This window comes from Anopheles darlingi, chromosome 2, assembly GCF_943734745.1.
Source record: "Anopheles darlingi chromosome 2, idAnoDarlMG_H_01, whole genome shotgun sequence".
NCBI lineage: Eukaryota > Metazoa > Arthropoda > Insecta > Diptera > Culicidae > Anopheles > Anopheles darlingi.
The window spans coordinates 611,623-633,530 of NC_064874.1; the positions used below are offsets into that span (position 1 = coordinate 611,623).

Sequence of the window (21,908 nt, forward strand, 5' to 3'; positions counted from 1 at the left end):
TTTAAACCAGGTTTTGCTGGGTTTTCCTTCAACGCAACCCGCCAAGAAAGGAAGGCAGATATAGGAAGAAGGAGAAGAAGGTGGTAATCAGATCCGCTTGTATCCAACTTATTCGTCCGATCGTGACGTCGTCACCAAAGAGATGTTATCGAAAATAAACAAATCTCTACCATAAACTCAAGTTCTGGCGGCAATAGTTGCGGTTGCTTAGTTGTGGGAATTCCGGGTGTTTCGTGAGCGAGGCAGCACCTGCTGTTTAAGATTCTGGTTCGGATTGCCGTACCTCGCCCCGATAGGGCGATGTTGCTGATGCGCTAATCTTGCACTATTGTTAAACTTCATTGAGAGTGGAATCAAGGCGGTCCATCATATTAGCGATAGCTCGCTAAACGCAGCGTGTATCCGATCAACTTCGATCGACTGTGTGATTCCGTGGTCCTCAGCGAAAGGGACACGGCTCGGCTATATATATAGGAGATGGCAATCAGCGCGACTTCAGACGCGGGCTGGGTTTCTTCCGCAGCGCAGTAGTCGGCGAAGCCACGTGTGTTTTGCTGTCGGTCAGTGTAGTGCCATCAAATAGATGGTACCAGTGGCCTTTTGGTACCTGCACCCGTTGCTCTAGTGAACACGCTGCAAACGTTTCGATTCAAATGTTTGCCATTCCGTGTACCCTCTCTAGTGTGGATATCTAAGGCGTTTATCGGACCCGAGTGTAGTTACGGTGTGATTAAAAGTGGTGAAAAATGAAATCCAAAAAGGATCAACCAGCTCCCGTGGCGTACGACAATCCGACGATAAGCATCAACGATGAATCGGGTGTCGAGATTGAGATGAGCAACGAGACTGGTAATGGTCACACCAGAACCCATCGAAACAGCTTTTTAGGACTCAGGTAAGACCAGTGAACAAATCGAGTATTTAGCTCTCCGCAAACCGTTGAGCTAATTTTGAACCTTTTGTGAAAAAGCCTACTCTGTTGGTTTACAAAACTTACATCGGTTACCCTGATCGGATGGTAGTCTGGATGGAGCTCGCTTTGCTCAACAGCTGATCGGTTTTCAGTGTCCAAATTCCCACGTGTAGATTGTTCGCTAACCGTGCCAAATGGTGGCGATGGCGCGAAAAACCAACACATCACGGGATATGTCTACGTATACTCCTCGCACCCCCCCCCCCCCCTTTTCCCCATCACCACATCAGCGTATGTGATACGGCCACATTTGGATATGGCCATAGCAGCGGATCTCAATAAAAGTCTTTAATTAACACTCTAGTATTCCAGTTTACCTTTTTCATTTGATGGCCTGACCATATGCTACGACGGTCTAGCCTACAGATCGTGACACGATCAGTCGAATTGACTGTTGTAATTTAATTATGAAGCCTCGAACGCTCTGTTGCCTCGCTTTCATCTCTGGAATGGAACATCTCCCGGGGCGAGATGTAAATTAATGTTCAAAACAATTTACTACTAAATATGCTTGAGGTCAGCGCATGCCTTCAGGTTCGGGCAAGAGTCACCTTCAACATTTCCCATGACCTTACGTTCGCCTCTCGTGCATTATTCTAGTGAGCCTTTGCCAAGATTGGATAACTACCGACTCTCGCAACGGAATGCAAAACGACCATCGATCGGGAAGTTGCACGGTGATCGAGACTCTCGTGAGGAAGGAGAGGAAAATGTTGAAGAAGAGCCGAAACCCACCGGGCACACCATCCGGCTCGGATGGGTGCAGGGTGTACTGATACCCTGCCTGCTTAACATCTGGGGTGTGATGCTGTTCCTGCGTCTCAGTTGGGTCGTCGGTGAAGCTGGCATCGTACAAACGCTGATTATCATCGCCCTCTCCTACCTGGTGTGTGTCATGACTACGCTATCCCTATCTGCTATCTGCACCAACGGTCAGGTGAAAGGCGGTGGTCTCTACTATCTAATATCTAGATCGCTCGGTGCCGAATTTGGAGCCTCCGTCGGAATTGTGTTTGCTTTCGCGAACTCGGTCAATGCGGCCATGAACACGATCGGATTCTGCAGTTCACTTAACGATCTGCTCAGTAAGTGCTCAGTGCAGGCGAGAGCACGTTCCAGTAATGTAACTTCATACCAATATTCATTTCCTAACGCCACTCACAGGAAGCCTAGATACAAAGATTGTGGATGGAGGAGTCAACGACATTCGGATCGTAGGTTCCATTTTTCTGCTCATTATGATCATTATATGCGCTGTGGGTATGGACTGGGAGGTGAAGGCACAAAACTTCCTGCTCGTGTTGATCGTGGTAGCAATCGGCAACTTCATCATTGGCGCCATCATCGGTCCTGGTTCTGACGATGATTTAGGCAAAGGATTCCTGGGTCTTTCGGCAAGCCTCATGGCGGCCAACTTGGGCTCTGGATACACGGTTTTGAATGGTGTGCAACAGAACTTCTTCAGTGTGTTTGCGATCTTCTTCCCGAGCGTGACCGGCATCCAGAGTGGGGCCAACATTTGTGGTGATCTGCGTGACCCAGCCACGGCCATTCCCAAGGGTACACTGTGGGCCTGTTTGATTTCTGCCATTTCCTACATCTTGTTCTCCCTGATGGCAGCCGGTGCTGCCGTTCGCGAAGCATCCGGCAATGCTTCCGACCTGATAGAAGTCTCTTTTAATGCTTGTGCAGCAGGAGTAAGTAGACCTTGTACGATAAAGCAGTACTACACTGCTTAAACTAACTATCCAATTATCCATTTAACGCAGAACTGTACCTACGGATTGCTGCATGACTATACCGTGATGCAGCTCATTTCCCTGACCAGCGCCATCACGTACGCTGGTTGCTGGGCCGCAACATTAAGTACCGCCTTGACGAACATCCTCTCAGTTCCTCGGTTGATCCAGGCACTCGGCATCGATCGCATCTACCCCGGATTGATCTTCTTCTCCAAGGGTTACGGTAAACACGGTGAACCATACCGCGGCTACGGTCTCGTGTTTTTCGTTTCCCTAATTTTCATCCTGATCGCTGATCTTGATGCCATCGCGTCGCTCATTACCAACCTTTACCTCGCTTCCTATGCTTTCATCAACTTCTGCACGTTCCATGCAGCCGTTGTGAAGCCTCTTGGCTGGCGTCCTACCTTCCGCTACTACCATCCTTACGTCAGTCTACTCGCGACGATCCTGTGTGTCGCCATCATGTTCCTGATATCAGTCGTTTCCTCCTTCCTGGCTATGGCCATCATTTTTGTGCTCTACTTAATCGTCGTTTATCGGCAACCCGATGCGAACTGGGGATCCTCGGTGCAGGCGCAAGCATACAAAACGGCGCTTAATGCTACGCTCAACCTCGAGGGTACTAGCGATCACGTGAAGAACTACCAGCCCCAAATACTAGCGATTGCAGGCGATCCAATGCAACGGCCTGCACTGATCGATTTGGCCCATCTGATAACCAAACACAGTGCGCTTCTTGTGATCGGTAACATCATCTCACAACGTCTACCCTACAAACAGCGTCGAACGCTCGCTGCGATGGGCAGGAGCTACCTGAAGGATTCACATATCCGAGGGTTCTACAAAATTGTCGATGGAGTTGACTTTGATCAGGGAGCTCGCTGTTTGATCCAATCGACCGGTTTCGGTCGCCTTGCACCCAACATACTGATGCTCGGATTCAAAACGAACTGGCGCACTTGTGGCCAGCAACAGCTTAATGCTTACTACAATACGCTACAGTAAGTGTTCAGTTCAATAAGTGCTTTCGCTAGAACATCAACAATCAAAATGACTTTTTCTTTCTTTCTAGTACGGCCTTTGATAATCGTCTTGCACTACTTATTTTCCGAATGGGTAAGGGATTGGATATTTTCCGTGGACTCTCTCAGGCCGATCTGTACACAACGGTACCATCACCTCCGGAAACGACTATTGCCGTTCCGGCCCGGAAGATAATGGCACGCCGCTCGCTTATGCCAGTCAACTCGAACCTTGATCTGCACGAGCTAATGCAATCGGCTCGCTCAAACCAGACGTCTCCAGCCCCAACATTCCACGCAGCACCGACCTTCGATTTCCCGACACCTTCTACCATGAACGAACCGGAGGCCAATCTATTCAAACAGAAGCAACCCAAGGGTACGATCGACGTATGGTGGCTGTATGATGATGGTGGTCTTACGATGCTCCTACCCTATATCATTACCACCCGATCCAAGTGGGAAAAGTGCAAGATTCGTGTGTTTGCCCTCTCGTCGGTTAATATTCAGGAAGAAGAGCAAAAGTAAGTATGAGCCCACAACCGGTCATGTGCGCAGTGTGTGCTTATCACAATGTGTAATCTTCACAGCTTGAAGCTTCTGTTGGACAAGCTGCGCATCAGCTATCTGAGTTTGACGATGGTTAAAGTGACGGACACACCAAAGGACTCGACTATTCTCGAGCATCAGGAGCTACTGAGTGCCGTTGTGGATTACAACGACGATCTGCCAATCGTATCGGAATCGGAAAGAAGGCAACTGGAAATCAAGACCAACCGTCAGCTACGTCTACGCGAACTGCTACTCGAGCACTCGAAAGCGGCATCACTGATCGTGATGTCTATGCCTGTACCAAGACAGGTAAACCACAATTGATATTACTTTCTACGTAACCATCCAACTAATCCATCATCATCCCCACCTCGATCACAGGATACCGTATCGGCTACACTATACATGTCCTGGCTTGAGATGCTGACCAAGGATATGCCACCATTCCTGCTGGTGCGTGGTAATCAAACAGAGGTCCTAACCTTCTACTCCTAGACGCATTTCGCAGACCGACACAGCGACAGTACAGCGATGAGTACAGCGATATCTGATACAAAAGTAAAATAAAACTCATTTCTAAACCGCACTCTTCACCGTATGAATCCGGTAAATTACTCCACCAGGCTGAAAATGCCTACCATACGCTATGATGACGCTGTGTGCAATGGCTTTTGATACCGGATTATTAATCATAATAGTAAATTTAGCACCGTTTATCGATATCCGGCACTCGGCTGTGAATTGGGATACCACACTCGGGCAGCCGAGACACTAATTATACCAGGCACGGTTCACGGTGCCCCTTTAACGGATCTACCTCAACAGGTTTGGCTTGCAGAGCTTCAAAAGAACGATCGTTCGCACGCGTCGTAGGTACTGCGCTACTGTAGATACTACGGCACTTTGCGACACAATTAATGTTTCGAAAACAGCACCACCTCGGTGCGCCAACATTCCATGCAGGCATAGTTTCTCCACCAGCAGAGAAGTAATTGCGGCCACTTGTTCAAACTGCAAACGGTGACACACGCGAACAAACACCACCTTCTTCTAACGGAATGTGCTGATCAATCCAGAAGCTATGCCAGCGTCTCTGGCAATGTATCCACAAACCATAGGGAGACCTAATGGGATTGTCTTCTTGTTGTTACTCTCAGTTTCAGTTCACATAAATGCGTGGGTTATTATCTATTTAAACAATTGAAGTGAATTATCTTTGCTAACTACAATCATACGTGCTCGGTTATGTTGCTTTTTCACTGAATTCACACCCGTTCAAATTTATCGAACGACACCATCGTGGAACAGTAATTAGCGGCATTGTAGCCGCTCATTTTTTTTTTTTTTATTGAAGCCATCTGTTGTGACAATACAGCTTCATTACAAGAAGAAAAGGTTCTGTTTTGCGTCTCGCGAAACAAACACATTTAGGTGCCAAAAAGTCTAGTCATAACCGGTGTGAGCCCGAAAGCAACAACTGTTTCTTCTTTCGTGACTGCGGCAAATGCTAGACAACTTCTCCGTTATCACACCAGTTGATGGGGCACAAGGACACAGGACGATACGTATTTCGTTTCAGTGAATGCTCCATATCATTTAAATTTTTCGAATCAATTATCACAAATTGTCTTTGGGCCTCAAGCGAACGGACACGCATCTTAAACGGTCTAGACGAAAGAACTCAAAAAACAAAGTAGATCTAGGCACTAGATCACCCATCACATACACGGTCGATTGACTGTGTTTGCGCAGATATTTATCAGCTTCACGCCTCGAGATTTGCAGTCCATCGTTTGCCAGGCTTCAAAAAGAGGCTCAAAATAACTGCCTTTTCGGCGATCCCCCTGATCTCCCTGGTGTGTGTATGTCTGTTGTGTCTGTTGTGTGTTCTACTGTACAATCAACTCATCCGAACGATCGTATGATCGTGCCAAACTGATTTTGCTTCATAAAATAAGCCTCTCGGTAGGGGCATGCGAGATAGTTCAGTGATCACCGTCTTCTGGGCCGGTTGATAGTGTAGCTCCCAGTTATTCATCTGTGTTAAAATCAAAGCTTAAAGTACCGAAAAGATAGCAATGGTAAATCGGTTTGGAATTACACGTGCAGCTCGACGTTTATTGGAGGCATGGAGCCATTCGAATGGACCGAGGAAACCGAATGAACCAAATATCCAGTGCCCCAAGGAACACGTGTCGGTTGATGTTCCGAAAGTAGCGATCTTTACCGTCGATGATACTGGCGATAACAACATTACCGAGGAGATAGGGTGGTCTTCCATTAATCTGGTATCTGGAAATGCTGATCTCGTGGAAAGCAATGATCATTTGGCCAGGTAAATGAGTTGTTTTTTTTCTTGTTTTTTTTTTAAAGGAGGCGCCAGGTGGCTTGTAAATTCAAACATTTTCATAAACCAAACGGTTTTAAGGTAGTCTTAGAACAAATGACGAAATGTAAATTCATTTTTATAAAGCATGTACTGTAAGTCCGCTAGCCGTCTCAACGAGCCATTGTTGTCCGAAGCATTTAACAAAGTGACGATAGCGTTGAAAAGTAATTTCCCGTACACGCTATTCAGTCACGAATGATAAGAAAATGGTTTCGGTTGATCCCCATCGATCGCTTATTGTATGGTTTACTTGCATGATTGGCTCTCTAGTGATGCTCTGCCACGGTTGGATCACTATCGGACGTCGCAGAGAGCTATTCGCCGACCATCGATCGGCCAGCTACATGGTGACCTCGACGAACACTGTACCGTACGTAATCCGCTGGTTTCTTGGATCTAACAGTGTTCTCACAACTCACACGATTCTTGGTGATTCGGATGATTTTTGGTTGCAGAACTCGAACGATAAGAGTGGCGAGCTTCCGGCGAGTAGCGGCCGCGCTGTTGGGCTCGGTTGGATCGAAGGCGTACTGATACCGTGTCTGCTCAACATCTGGGGCGTGATGCTGTTCCTGCGGCTAAGCTGGATCGTTGCATTGGCTGGCATACTGGAGACGCTGCTTATCATCGGTCTCTCGTATCTGGTGTGTGTGATAACGGCCCTCTCATTGTCGGCTATCTGCACCAATGGGCAGGTGAAAGGCGGTGGTATCTACTATCTAATTTCCAGATCACTCGGCCCCGAGTTTGGTGGAGCCGTTGGGATCGTTCTGGCCTTTGCAAACTCCGTGTCCGTTTCTATGAATACGATCGGTTTTTGTAGTTCGCTGAATCAGCTGCTTAGTAAGTTTTTCGTTAAACCTATCGTCGCCCTGCTATGTCTTATTTTAATGCGTCTTCTCTCTGCTGGTAGATAGCTTCGGGTTGAAAATCGTTGATGGAGCTGTAAACGATATACGAATCGTTGGAACGATCGTGATCCTCGTCATGGTCATCATTTGTGTGGTTGACATGGACTGGGAGATAAAGGCACAGAACTTGCTCGTTGTTGCTATAGTGGTGGCCATCTTTAGCTTCATCCTGGGTGTGTTCGTTGGACCGCAAACCGATGTTGAGCGGGCAAAAGGCTTCGCAGGACTGTCGACTGAGCAGTTTCTGGCCAATCTAGGGCCCAACTATCGGTTTAGCGAAGGCATACAGCAGGATTTCTTCAGCGTGTTTGGCATCTTCTTCCCGAGTGTCACGGGCGTCCAGGCGGGTGCTAACATTTGCGGAGAGCTGAAGGATCCAGCTAAGGCCGTACCGAAGGGAACGCTACTCGCACTCCTGATATCCAGTCTCTCGTACATCGTCTTCGTATTTCTAGCCGGTTCCGCTAGCTACCGTGATGCATCGGGAATTGTAACTGATCTTGTGAATGGTACATTCATCAGCTGTCGACCATCATCATCATCTTCCTTCGAAGTGCTGATGCGTTTGGATACGCACTGTCCCTATGGTTTGCATAACGATTACTCCATCATGCAGCTGATGTCGATCTCAGGAGCCCTCATCTATGTTGGATGCTTCGCCGCTACTTTCTCATCCGCACTGACCAACCTACTATCCGTACCACGGATCATACAAGCACTGGGAACCGATCGATTGTATCCTGGATTAACATTCTTTGCCAAAGGATACGGCAAATGTGCCCTGCCGTATCGAGGGTATGCACTCGTGTTTGGCATTTCCATGCTCTTCCTGCTGTTGGCCAATCTGAACCTGATCGCCCCACTGATATCTAACTTTTATCTCGCATCCTATGCCCTCATCAACTTCTGTACCTTTCATGCAGTGACCGTGTCTCCGATAGGCTGGCGTCCAACTTTCCGCTACTACAATCAATGGGTCAGCCTGTTCGGGACCGTTCTCTGTGTATTGATTATGTTCCTGATCGACATTATCGCAACGGGTATCACGATGGTGCTGATCTGTGTACTGTATCTGGCTGTAATCTATCGCAAACCGGATGTAAACTGGGGCTCAACCACACAGGCACAAACCTACAAGACCGCTCTAACGGCTGCCTTGCGATTGCGACATGTTGGCGATCACGTAAAGAACTATCATCCCTCGATACTCGTGCTCACGGGAAATCCTAGCACACGATTACCGCTGATTGACTTAGCGCATCAGATCACTAAGAATCACGCCCTGATGATTGTAGGAGACGTCGTGCAAGAGCGATTGTCTTACCGGAAACGTGAACACCGATCCACTGAAAGCCGTAAGCTAATGGAAGAGCGGAAAGTTGGTGCCTTCTATCGACTGATCGATGGTATTGGGTTAGGGCAAGGCGTTCGTGCGCTCATACAAACGTCGGGCGTAGGCAAGCTGACTCCCAATATCGTCCTAATCGGGTACAAGGCAGACTGGACTGTGTGCTCCGAAGTAGAACTACAAACATACTACAACATTCTGAAGTAAGTTCCGGTTATTGGCTCCAGGAATTCGCGTAACACAATCGCTTGCCCTTCTTCCTTCTAGTGACGTATTCGATAATCGTATGGCACTGACGGTTCTGCGGTTGCCGGATGGGCTGGATTTATCACATTTCATCGTCGAGAGTGACACAAACTCCGGTTTGGGTCTGGGTATGCCATTGAATGAATCCATGTCCAGCCTGCAACCGGGCACTGATCCTGCTTCCTCGCGACACACCCTTATGTACATTAACTCTCTGCTTGAACTACAAAGCTTGCCTACAAAGCAACAACCGCGAAACAGTTCCCTCTCGGTGCGTTCGTCCTGCTCCATGGGAACCGCTACTCCGGGTTATGATGGCTCCTTTCCGCAGCAAACGCTCAATCAGCAACAGCTGTTCCGCTGTAAGCAACCTAAGGGTACGATCGATGTTTGGTGGCTCTATGACGATGGTGGCCTTACCATGCTGATACCGTACATTCTATCGCTTCGATCTCAATGGTCCCAGTGTAGTGTTCGTGTGTTTGCCCTCTCTAACCAGCAGCGTCCACAGGAAGAGGAACGAAATAAGTAAGTTCCATGAACAAGGTACACACCGAAACGCAAATCCCATCTACAAATGATATTATCTTTTTCCTTCCCGAAACAGTATGGCTCATCTCCTGGCGAAGCTTCGGATCAATTATTGCTCATTGACGATGCTAGCGGATTTGTCACAGCTCCCACAACCGGAAACAGTGGCCATGCATGGGAAGCTACTGCAGCATTTGGTGGACACTTCGAGCCAACTTACACCTCCGAAAGAACAAAGCAACAGCTGGGAATTGGGCATACTGGAAGACAAAACGCACCGACAGTTGCGCTTACGAGAGATGCTGCTGGAGCATTCGAGCAAGGCTAATTTAATCGTAATGTCCATGCCTATGCCCCGATTGGTGAGTAAACGCACGCTTGGCTTAGGTTGCCTGCAGAAATCGATCATAAACGCGGATGTTGTCCTGTTTTAGGGTACCGTTTCTGCTCCCCTCTACATGTCATGGCTGGAGATGCTGACCAAAGATATGCCACCAACGTTGCTGGTACGAGGAAATCAAACATCAGTTCTAACGTTTTACTCTTGAGGCGCTGAAACACATATACCGACGGATCATTCAATACCGAAGAGCTAAAATTTATTATCTATTACATGACAATTATACTTCACTACTTCCGCACTGCTTGCGTTTGCACTTTACATTAATCTAAATCGAAAAAGAATGTCCACAATGAAAGATGCATAGATTGTGAAATTTGAGGGAAGCCACATTCGAATTCGATCGGGATGCAAACATACAAACACACACACACATACACACACACACTGAGGATATTGAGATTTTGTTCATCCACACAATCGCCGTTGTAAAGAGTTCGCCGCAAGCGCTCACGATCGCCTGTAACTCCGATCGCCACCGTGTCGTACGGCAACTCTGCGTCTGCTGAACGATTCATCGCCACTGGCCTCATTAGCGAATGAGGGTCGTGAGTGAGATGATTTACGATGATCCTCACGACTGCCACTCCGTTGGTGCCGCAAACGACGACCCGGCGATGCGCGACGACGATCAACATCTCCTCCAGCACGTGTCGGATGGTGATGCGGCGGAGCAGGGGGAGGAACTTGCTCTCGCGATCTGGCTCTTTCTCGATCTCCTTTCACCATCACTCGTGCCCGTTTGTCTGACTTTGTATGCTCTTCTGCCATGTTTGTCGATCGTTTGCGATCACGTGGTGTCATCAGCGGCTCTTCTACACGTGGTGCACGTTTGGACCGTTCGATCGTGTGGCGAGCTCGAGGAGCTCGTGAACGAGACACACGACGGCGACCGTCGTCATGATTACTGCTGGCACTGCTTCCACTGGATTCCTCCGAGTCCTCTTCCGTACTTGACGAAGATGATGATGATGATGGTGGTGTTCTCGGGGGACGCTTGGCTGCACCATTCGCACTCTCATTGCGAGTCCGAGGTTGCTGCTGCTGCTGCTGCTCGGGGGATCGTTTCATTCGCGATCGACGATCTTCAGCCAGTGGCAGCAGTGGCGATCTTTCCTTCACTCGTCGATTCACATCCTTTACAATCTGCGAACGTAGAGTTTCCATCTTTCGTGGTGCATCATCTTTCGGTTTCTGGCCATTACCAGGTAAGGGCGGTGGCGACGGCGGCCTATTGATGTAAGGGTTTCTTCGGGAATCAATTCTTCTGCCTCGATCTCGGTTACTACGCTCCTCCTGTTCTTCCTCTTCTTCGTCGTCGTCTTCTTCCTCTTCACTGTCCTCGTCATCGTCCTCCTCGTCCTCATCTGCCTTGCGGTTGCGCCGTCTTCGCGCATACGCCTTTTCACGCTCCAGGCGCTTTTGTTTCTGGTGTTGCTGCTGTTGTTGCTGTTGCTGCTGCTGCTCTTTCTGTTGCTTCTGCTGTTGTTCCTCGCGTTCTTTCTGCTGGCGTATAAGCCGTTCTCGTACCTCTTCCTCGATCTCCTTGGTACTTCTCATCATCTGATCGGTGCGTAGAATTATTCGATGCTTTTTAAACGATTCCGAGACGACGGGCGGTTCCTCTTCGTCAACGATGCTGGCATTACGATCTCCATCGCCATTCTGCTCCGGTGGCAGACTGGGTTCCATTGGCGGTTCCGGTGGTGATCGTGGACCGATCGGTCCGACCGGGGGTGCCGCCGGTTCCTTTTTTGGCTCCGGAGGATCCACCTGTTTCCGATCAACTTTAGCCGCTCTCTGCAAGTCATCATCCGCTCTCGAACCAGAGCGACGCGACCGTTGTGGCGTTCGGTGGCGCCTTGAAGATCGATGTTTGTAATTGGAGCGCGAACGTGAGTGCGAGCGTGAGCGTGATCGTGAGTGTGAGCGAGAACGGGTAGCACCCCGAATGGTGGACACTAGATTCTTCGATACCGGCTTCGACATCTGAACAGCAGGTTTCTTCGAGCGATCTTCACCTCCCGAGCCTCCCGATCGCGATCGACGTTTGCTACGCCGATGGCTATGCGAACGAGAGGATCGAGAGCGGCTGTGACTGCGACTACGATGACCTGACTTCGATCTCGATCGGGAGCTAGAGCGGGACCGAGACCTTCGGCTGCGACTTCTACGGTGGCTACGGCTTCGACTACGGCTACGACTTCGGCTGCTTCGCGATCGCGACCGACGGTGGCGACTGCGGCTGCGACTTCGACTTCTGCTCGATCGACGTCTATGACGGGATCGAGAACGAGAGCGCGACCGTGAGTACGAAGCACTCCTTGATCGATCGTAACCATCGTAATCATCCATCCCACGTCCACCACGATAACCATCGTATCCGCCTCGACTACCGCGGTAACTGCCACGACCACGTGTCACACCGCCACCACCACTACCACTGCTAACAGCTCCCCGCGGATAACGTGGACCGCGTGTAGCCGTCCGGAATGCGCCCCGGTATGCCAGCGAGCTGTAGTACTGAGCATAGTACGGATCGTACGTGTACGGGTAGCTCATACCACTCGTCCAGTCCATACCCGCATACATACCGGCGGCCGCGGCCGAGTAAGCGGGATGCATCGGAGCATAGCTAACGGGACGATCATAAGCTATGTGCTGGGGACCAGCGTACGGGGCCGCTGCTGGAAGCTGTTGATTCGCCATCTCTTCTCGAACTTCTCGTTTCTTATCACCAGCCGCCGCGGTGCCCTGTTCCGCCGTTGACTCTTCGGCCGATGAATCCTCCGCCGAAGAGCCGGACTTGCGGATGGAAGAGGTCTGCGATTTGCGCTTCTTCTTCGCTTTGCGTGGCGTATCGCTAAGAATACTGTCATCCGAGCTGATCGTATTGATGCTCGGCGATCGTGAACGATCTACCTTTAGACCGGTACCCGTACTGAGTACCTGCTTGAGCACGCTACCATCCTTCGCTTGCTTCAACCGTAAGCGCATCTTCTCGAGCTCCTTCTCCTGCGCCTGCTTCAATTTGTTTGCCTTCTTCTGCCGCCCTGAGGCGGACGAAATACTCACATTGTCCTCACCGTCACTGGACAAAAGCGAACTCCTTTGCTTGCCTTTCTCCAGCGATTGTTTCATCTGAAAAAGTGAAGAAAATTAGACGAATGCAATGTCATGCGAACGAACGATGCCCCGCGTACCTTCATGCGCTCAAACAGAGCGTCCAGCAACCGGATGCTCTCCAGTTTGCGCTGCGCTTCGAGCAGCTTCTTCTCCTCCAACCGTATCTTCAGACTAATCTCATCCGATTCCTTCTGGCGCAGCTTTTGTAGATGCTTCTCCTTGCGACGCTGCTCACGCAGAAGCTGCTGCTCGATTTCGGCCTGCCGCTTTTCTTCCTCCTTTTTTCTGTGGATTCACAAAGAATAAAGACAGGAAGGAGATAATCAATCGTCAAATTGATCGTGTCCGTCGCTGCAATGTAACGAAATAAAAAAAGACGGAGGGGACAAACCTTTCGAGCTCTTTCCGTGCTTCCTCCTCGGCAATTCGTTTCTTTTCCAGTTCCTCCTTCTCACGCTCAGCAGCGATCAAGCGATCGCGAACGATCTGCCGTTTCTTGACGGATGCATCGCTCAGATGCTTGGTTTGATCGAAGTCCACCGTGATCGTAACGGCCAGATTACGATCGCCTTCCTTGCGTACCAGCTTCATGCCACGAAACTCGTCCATTGTCTTCACGAACCCAACGTACTCGTTAAACTGTACATACCTATGGGTGGGATGCGGTGGGAGGAGAGAGGGGGAGGAGGTGATAAAAGGGGAAGAAAAAGAGGAAGAAGAAAGAACACATAGCGAAAAACGGGGACCAATATTGGCGACTTGTTGCTGAATAAGGAGCGGGGCACCATCACAACATTCGGTACAGCGTAGTGCACTCGATCGTCCCCCAGACACAGGAGTCTTGCTGCTGCACTTCAACTGCGCCATCCATCCTTCCCGGAAACCTACCCTTCGAAGTACATCTCCTGGTCGAAGCTAAACTTCTTCATACCGGACATGTGCGCCTTCATCTGCGAACGGTACGGATCGCAGATCGGTATGTCGACGGCCCGCACCTCACCAAACTTTTCAAAGATCCGTTTGAAGATGCTTTCGCTCGGTTTGACGTTATCCTCGTTTTCGGCATGCCGCGGGCAGAACCACTTGATCGGCAGGTTGCTGAAATGGATCGTATCGGGTCGTTCACCCGCCTTCATCTCGTCCATATTGCGGGCATCGCGGAAAAACGAATCCCAATCGTGACGCGTTGGGAAATCGTCCTTAGCCTCCGACGCTCGCACTTTGACCGACTCATCAAACCCGGCCAGTTTCAGTGGCCTTCCATCGAGCCGTGCCAGGACGGCCTTCAGCTTCCCCCGGTCTTCGAGCTCTCCCTCGAACCGGATGAATCCAACCGTGCTTTTCGAAACCTAAAAAGGAAGCAACCCAAGGGATAGAAAATCGAGTTGTGTGGTTGGGTCGGAGGCAGAAGCTTACCTTCAATACAGAGAACTTGTCGGGCAGTATCATCTGGCGCATCTTCTCCATGACGTCAAAGTTGGAGATGGTCTTGCCCGTGATGGTGGCGGGCAGAGCGACCGATATGTTGAACTTGGCCAGCGGCTTGAGGTACAAGCTGTGCGGCAAGTACAGCGGCACGCAATCGTTGACATCCTGAATGGTCTGTATCATGATGCGTCAATGAGTAGCAGGGATAGTCCCGCACGGTAACCCCAAATCCCAAATACCCAACCGAACCCCAAACACCACCCACAGCACAATTTGGCCAGCAGCCGCAGACCACACCACACACACACACACACACAGTCGCCCGTACAGTTCCGGTTTTGAGCGTGACCGTTTCAAAGCCAGACCAAATCACCAGACAATCACCAAATATTCACCAATATTGCACCGTTGAAGAAAGTGTTTATCATTTCGGTATCGTTATCAAGCATTTTTTGGTTTCATTGGCGTTTCGATAGAGAAAGAAGAAAGAAGAGTTAGCGTTAGCGGAGTTTCCTAAATATGCGCGTGGACGCGGGCAGAGGCGGCGATGTAAGGCAGCAGCAGCCAACGACGAGAACCACTGCTGAGCCTGGGGGGCGGGATTTCCGGTTTCCGGTTTTCTAGATTTCCTATGTTTTGAAGAATGATAAATTACGTAAATAACAAAAAACGAGGTTCCGGCGTCTTGGCGTCTTTCGATTATTTTCCATCGAAATCGAAATCGACCACTTTGTCAGCTAAGTCAGTCAGGTATAACACTCGAATTTCGAACTCGAAAGTTTCTAACTCGAAAGTTTCTAACTCGAAAGTTTCTAACTCGAAAGTTTCTAACTCGAAAGTTTCTAACTCGAAAGTTTCGAATCGAAAATCGTGAAACACGTGAAACACGCGTTTTCTATTACAATTTTTGAATTTCTTACAAATTCTACAGAATTTCCTCATCAAAATGATGCATAGTAATGCGCCACCACCTGACGCGTCGCCTGACCAGAGTAAGGAACTTTACTCATAAACAACACCATAATACCAATAATTTTTTACTCTTCTCTACACTTACAGGTGGAAAAGCTACAACACAAAATATGGATGCTCGAAGAATTGAACAAACGCCAAGTAGAAATTATTGAAGAGCTACGAAGTCGGCCACAGATTGCCTCGGATGAGGCAATGGAGTATAAAAGACAAGCAGAAATGTACAAAAAATTCTACATAAAAGCAGTGGAGGAAAGAGAGGAGTTCAGGGAATATCTTCTGGAGTACTTCTCCCCGTCGTCCACCTCGCATGCTCTTGATGGGGATGATGATCCTCCAGGTGATTGCACCAGAGATAACTCCCCCCCGCTGCCTAATGATGCTGCTCCTGATGGGGATGATGATCCTGATCACTGCAATAATCATGAAACAACCCTGTCACCACCGGCCCTACCATTGGGCAATATAAATGATCTGATGGTTGCTGAAGAACAATCAAAAGATACGGAATTCAGAGTAGCTATGAAATCAAGCATTTTTTGGTTTCATTGGCGTTTCGATAGAGAAAGAAGAAAGAAGAGTTAGCGTTAGCGGAGTTTCCTTATTATTTTTGCCATAAAACTGATGAAGTTAAGTGAAAAAAAAGGCAAAAAAGGCAGTTTCTGATTTCAGATTTTGTTTTCTGATTTCAGAATTTGAAATCAGAAACTTGCAAACAAATTCTGATTTCAGATTTTTTTTCATTTGCCCTCGCAGCACAAAAAGCGGCGAGATGAAAATCTTTTTCATCGATTTTCGCCCGTTTTCGCCCGTTTCGTCGATTCGCACAAAAACGATAAAAACGAAATCTACCCTGAAGCGAAAACGATAAAAACGAAATCGGCCTCGAACCGGTTCCAATCCAACCGGTACGGATTTCAAATTCTGAAATCAGAAAAAAAAATCTGAAATCAGAAACTGCCTTTTTTGCCTTTTTTTTCACTTAACTTCATCAGTTTTATGGCAAAAATAGTGCACAAGAACTAATTTAAGGGTCTTGGCAGAGTGTTTTGGTTTAAAATCAGAACAAAAAGCATCATTGGGACCCCTTCACACTTTCAATGTAGTTAAAATCCAAAGTGATGTTATTTTTCTGTAATTGTTTTAATAAAATTAATTCGAATAAAACTGACATAGCAAACACTTTCGTCATATCAACATTTTACGAATTGATTGATGTTGCAGGTAAAAAAGGTACATAATTTTTAGTAAGAGAACATAAGCTGGCATTTTTAAGGTATTCCTGACAAATAAATGTATGGTAAAGAAGTTTCCGTGTATTTCAAAATGTATTATTTTTTAATCTGTTCTGTTTAATCTGTAGAATATTTGATGTCTTACCCGGGAGAACTAGCAAATCAGCTACTTGCAATTAATTTACTTGTTATTGTCGCAGAACTTTACAAATATTTGAACTTAGAAAGGAACGATAAGCAACAAAACCTTTTTTCGTTATCCGCGTTGTCAATTGTTTTGTTCATATAATTTTTAGAAAACAACATGTGAGATGTGCAAAAGTATTATGAAAGGCGATTACTTCATCCGCAAGGGGGAAAAATTACCTAGTTATTTCATTGAAAATTGCAAGAATGTGCAAGTTGTAAGATTAGTTTTTAAAAAAGTTGAAATATAGAGCATTTTCTGTCTAATGATAGTCCCGAATCTTATCGAAAGTATATGAATCTAAATTATCACGGCTAAATTTGTCTCTGGAACCGAAACCCCACTTTAAGTCTTTTGAATCAAAATAAACGAATGGTTTACTCATATGTTATGAAAATGGCATTGTACAAACCATTTTTAATCAGTATGAGAAATAATTTATAGGTGAAATTGCACATAAAGGGCTGAATAATGTGTTACTTATTTTTCTCCCATTGCTGGTGTTACAACGCAACAATAATTAGAATTTGAATTTATTTTCATTAAAATATTGTAGTTTACTTATTTAACAATTGATAGACCCGAGTATATTGATAAATGTTGATAAAAAGTGTTATCACCCGTGGGTTAATAATCCTTTTTTTTTCGTTTTCAGCCGGGAAAACCTCGATTTCCTCGTAGGAAAAGTCTTTGAGTCGATTTGTATGGGTCAATTTAAATAAACCTAAATAATAAATTTAAAGAAAACTAAGCCAAAAAGAACAGATAAAATTTATCAAAAAACGGTCATTTGATCAAAAAATTGATCATATGATCAATTTCAAGGTCAAGATCAGTTACCCGTGCAAAAAGGCATGCCCCTTTTTTATGGCGGGCGGGGCTCAGTGTGATTGGTGTGTGCTTGTAGCCAATGACGAGCCAATGACCACATTACCACACACACATGCCAAAGCCACCACCAGAGCACACACACACCAAAGGAAGGAAGAACCAAAACAACAAAAAACCCGTGCCAAAACAAAACAAAGCCGTGCAGTTGCGCCGAACCCCCTTCATGCCCCCCTCCCCCTCGACCCCGGCAAGTTTCTGTTGAAATCGAAACAATTGATTTTTGCGGAATAATAACGGCGGCGTGGCATGGGCAAAATAACAAATTTTTTTGATCGAAATTTTTTGATAACGGCGATCAGGCATCACGCATTTGGAGTTTTTCGCGAGTTTTTGACGATTTCCACGAGTTTTTCACGAGTTTCCACGACGCAAACTGGATCAAGTTTTTCGCGAGTTTTTCACGAGTTTCTGGGAGTTTTTCTCGAGTTTCTACGAGTTTTTCTCGAGTTTCTACGAGTTTTTCGCGAGTTTCTACAAGTTGTTAACATTTCCACGAATTGTTAACCTGTTGTTTTGTTGATTGTGTTATTGCTGTTGATTATTGATATCGTGTTATAACTGTTGATTATTGTTGGCGGTGTTTTTTGATTCCATCGGAAATGGCGAATATAGTACGGTAAGTAAAGTAAAATTATACTTTTCCATAATTATGTACAATCGCGGTAGTAGCCCAAGCAATCATAGGTTCTCATGAGGAGAACAATAAATCCCCCTGAAGGCTCCAACAGGTCCCTTATCTTGTACCGGCGGTGGTTTTCTGGGCAAGGGTTAACCGTCAGGTGTGGGCACCCGGAAACAGGTGAAAAAATCCCAGGTGAGTGCTGAGAGCGTGGGTGGCTCAGCACTAATCGCTCCGCGATCGATCTCTTTTCGATCTCTTTTTTCTGCTCTGCTCGAGATCACGATCACGATAACGATAGGTGAGTAGACGATATTTCCGGATATTTTTGAAAAAAAAAAACCGGAAACGGTCTTTTCCCTGTGGAATCAAAGTTTCGGATCATTTATTTGTCCGATTTTCCCTTTGTGAATCAATCCCGCTGAACGCCGCGTGCACCCGGAACACTCCCGGCACCCGGCCGGCCGCGTCCCAATCGATCGTTCGAGGCCTTGGGCGGATTGCGGGCACTGCCGGTGGCCATCCCGAGGGGTCGCAACAGCCAGCATGACCATTTTGTTCCCATCGCCGGTGATGATCCGGATGAGGCTGGCATGGCCAGGGCAATCAACGAACGTGAACAGAACACGTGCAAATCCAAGCCTTTCAGGTTATCCGGCAGCAAACGTGATGATAATGTGCTAAAGTTGCTCTGTAAGAATGTTGATCCTTGATATTATGCCGGCATTATAATGTTATTTGAAAATACTTACGATGGTTGATTCAGCTACTGCAGTAATTGGTTTAGAGTGCATTTAGAATTTCACTTGCCGGTCGCCGGTTGCAACTTCGCGTGTTAATATAAGTGAAAAAACCTTTAAATGAGTGAAAAAGTGTAGTGTAAAATAAGTGAAACAGTAGTGTAGTGCGTGTTTGTTTCTCGTTACGAGGTTTGCGTGCTCAGATCACCCGAAAATAAGAGGATTAGGCATGGATGGCGTATGAACCACGAGGCAAGGAAACCGGTACCGGATCGTAGGAAGGGCCCGGTGGCGCCGAGTTGCCCAAGTAGTGTAACCTGCCTACCTTTCTGCGGTCGGTGACCCGTACGAGGGGCAGAAGAACTTCGAGTAGGCACTGAAGGATGCGCTTAACCGAAACAACCGACCGTATATCAGGTAAGATTGTAGAGGTGATTGTAACTGTGAATCCTGTGACACCCATCTAATATCTCAAACACGTTCAGTTTGGTTTCAGTTTCGACTTGTTGCCCAGAGGGCTTGATGATGTGGCTACGAGCATGATGATCGACAGCATAAGTACTATAAAGCTGAACATGTATGGCGCCACCGAAGGCGAAGCATTCGACCAACTTGCCATATGATCCCTTGGTGCACCGGGATATGCACAGAACGGGGCGCTCCATGGATCCAGGGCGATGCTCTGAGCCGCTCATCGACACCGATCGACTACGATGCTAGCGATCTATCTACAACCATTAACAGCAACAGGAACCACAGTATCATCATCAGTGCAAGTACCTCATCAGATGATACGTGGAGTTCTAGTCACCGGTACGCAGAATGGTGCCGGTGGTCTGCGGAAGGAAATCGTCGGTCGTTGAGTGGAGTGCGGAGACGATGGAGGACATCAGCACAGCAATGCTTGTCCTGAAGCATGGACCGAAAATTGTCCTTCCGTAATGGGTAAGTGGCGTCGGCACCGAGGTGGGGCGAGCGAGCGATTTGTACATACAAATGATAACTATGATCTCTAACCCGTAGCACGCCACCGCTATCACGACATCACCGCGGCGCGGGGGAACGATCGGCTACGGCCCTGATCGTCAATGGGGATGATGCACTGACGCATCATCCGCTCCATCACCACCACCATTCGAATCAGCATCACAGTGAGTCCTTATACCTCTTTATCTGCTTCAGCTTCTGCTTCATTCTCACCTGGTCTGCTTCATTGTCACTCCAGCCACCATCCACATCATGCATCGGCCAAGGGAATGTGCTCTCCTCGCCAGCCTCGTCGAACGGTTCGTACAGTGGCACCCCGACCGATTACCATCGGATGAACGGACAATGCAGATAGCAAACGGTACCGGCACTCCTCCACCCTATCATCCGCATGGTGGCCCAGCACCACCGTCACTGCCAGGTACGGGTACCACGGTGACCCCATACTAATACCAAAGCCCGCACCGGATAGGGGCGTACGGCATCGCGGAGATAAGAGGGTGATGTTTATGGGTAAATTAGTGTAATTGATTTATAATTTAACCCTGCAGTTGGGTACGGACCATTTGGTCCAATTTCCATTCGGTTTTCGATTATATCTTCAAAACTAACAATCCGATCGGCTTTAAAATTTCAATATGGTATGTTTTTGGGTAGATGACCACAAATATGCATTTAAAATCATAAAATGCTTGTCATAATTTAGCTATTCAGAAGCTATTGGCTGTTGTACAGTTGTAGAACATTGGAAGACCTTCTACCCAACGATCCCACAAATCTCGAATCAAACAATGGGCGACCAAATTTACCATCAAACAAATTGTGCACATCTTCATTCTTTCCTCTGTAAAAAAGAATATAATGAAACATTTTTCAAAACATAAGTATTCCAATGTATGCACGTAAGGTTGCTGAATCAATGTTCTGCCATTTGTCACCAAATTTTTTTTCCATGTTTGTTGGTGCTTTCGATAATGATTTTCTCAATTGTTGGTGGAAAAAGTAATAAGAAAGCAGATTTTATATCACAGCATCTGGATGTGGCATATCGGGTTGTGCCCGGCCGTGTTGCGATGATATTTTGGGCTTGTGATCCTATGGCCGCGATGAACGGTTTGTCACTCCAAAGCATTTAGTTTTTTGCGACAAATAATGGATCAACCGATCTCGATTGGTTTTCTTCATCACATTCGTCACTCAAACACTCACTTACTCTTACTCGGCGAATTACAATTTCTCACGAATGTTCGATTGGGTTTCAATTAGGTTAGTTAGATAGTCACGATAGAACTACAATTTTGTGATCTTGGAAGATTTTTTTTTGCACTTTTGCAAGCATCTTTTGGGTCATTGTCGTGATGATATTTGCATTTCGACGCCATTTCATCTTGGGCATGAGGAAGCATCACACTTTCCATGATGTTTCTGTACATTATTCCGTTCAGAATCCCATGAATTCGATGAAAATGTCCCATACCTTGCCCAGAGAAGCATCCCCAGACCATCACACATCATCTGCCATGTTTAATAGTCTTCTAGCAATATTTCGGATTTAGTGTAGTACCAAGTGGACGTCTAGCTCGCTTCGTATAATCCGAATTAAACA

General features: G+C 47.2%; 3 protein-coding genes across 6 annotated transcripts in view; 1 reads left to right on the forward strand and 2 right to left on the reverse strand.

Moving 5' to 3' along the window:
• Positions 1 to 6,434, reverse strand: part of LOC125952705 (dynein axonemal heavy chain 5) — a 39,171-nt gene extending 32,737 nt beyond the window's left edge. For 2 of the 4 annotated variants that reach the window (XM_049682343.1, XM_049682347.1), the window contains exon 1: positions 5,110 to 6,434. In XM_049682343.1, the coding sequence (XP_049538300.1) occupies positions 5,110 to 5,259 (150 nt within the window). In that variant the 5' untranslated portion in view covers positions 5,260 to 6,434. Of the gene's footprint in view, positions 1 to 4,720; positions 4,840 to 4,930 lie in introns of all 4 variants that reach the window. The other 2 variants (XM_049682346.1, XM_049682344.1) reach the window with 2 other exon arrangements.
• On the forward strand, positions 462 to 10,358 carry LOC125952730 (uncharacterized). The gene is given in 13 exon segments (XM_049682399.1): positions 462 to 895; positions 1,574 to 2,058; positions 2,138 to 3,719; positions 3,791 to 4,264; positions 4,331 to 4,601; positions 4,674 to 4,766; positions 6,419 to 6,627; positions 6,952 to 7,051; positions 7,137 to 7,524; positions 7,595 to 9,143; positions 9,208 to 9,714; positions 9,794 to 10,079; positions 10,152 to 10,358. Coding segments are annotated over 13 exon segments (6,207 nt in total). The 5' UTR covers positions 462 to 746; the 3' UTR covers positions 10,266 to 10,358.
• On the reverse strand, positions 10,290 to 15,230 carry LOC125952710 (A-kinase anchor protein 17A-like). The gene is made up of 5 exons (XM_049682366.1): positions 14,660 to 15,230; positions 14,132 to 14,592; positions 13,635 to 13,892; positions 13,321 to 13,528; positions 10,290 to 13,258 (listed from the first exon to the last, which is right to left on the reverse strand). Exons 1-5 carry the CDS (start codon positions 14,852 to 14,854, stop codon positions 10,568 to 10,570), a joined length of 3,813 nt encoding a protein of 1,270 aa, XP_049538323.1. The 5' UTR covers positions 14,855 to 15,230; the 3' UTR covers positions 10,290 to 10,567.
• Positions 15,231 to 21,908: the final 6,678 nt, after the last annotated feature.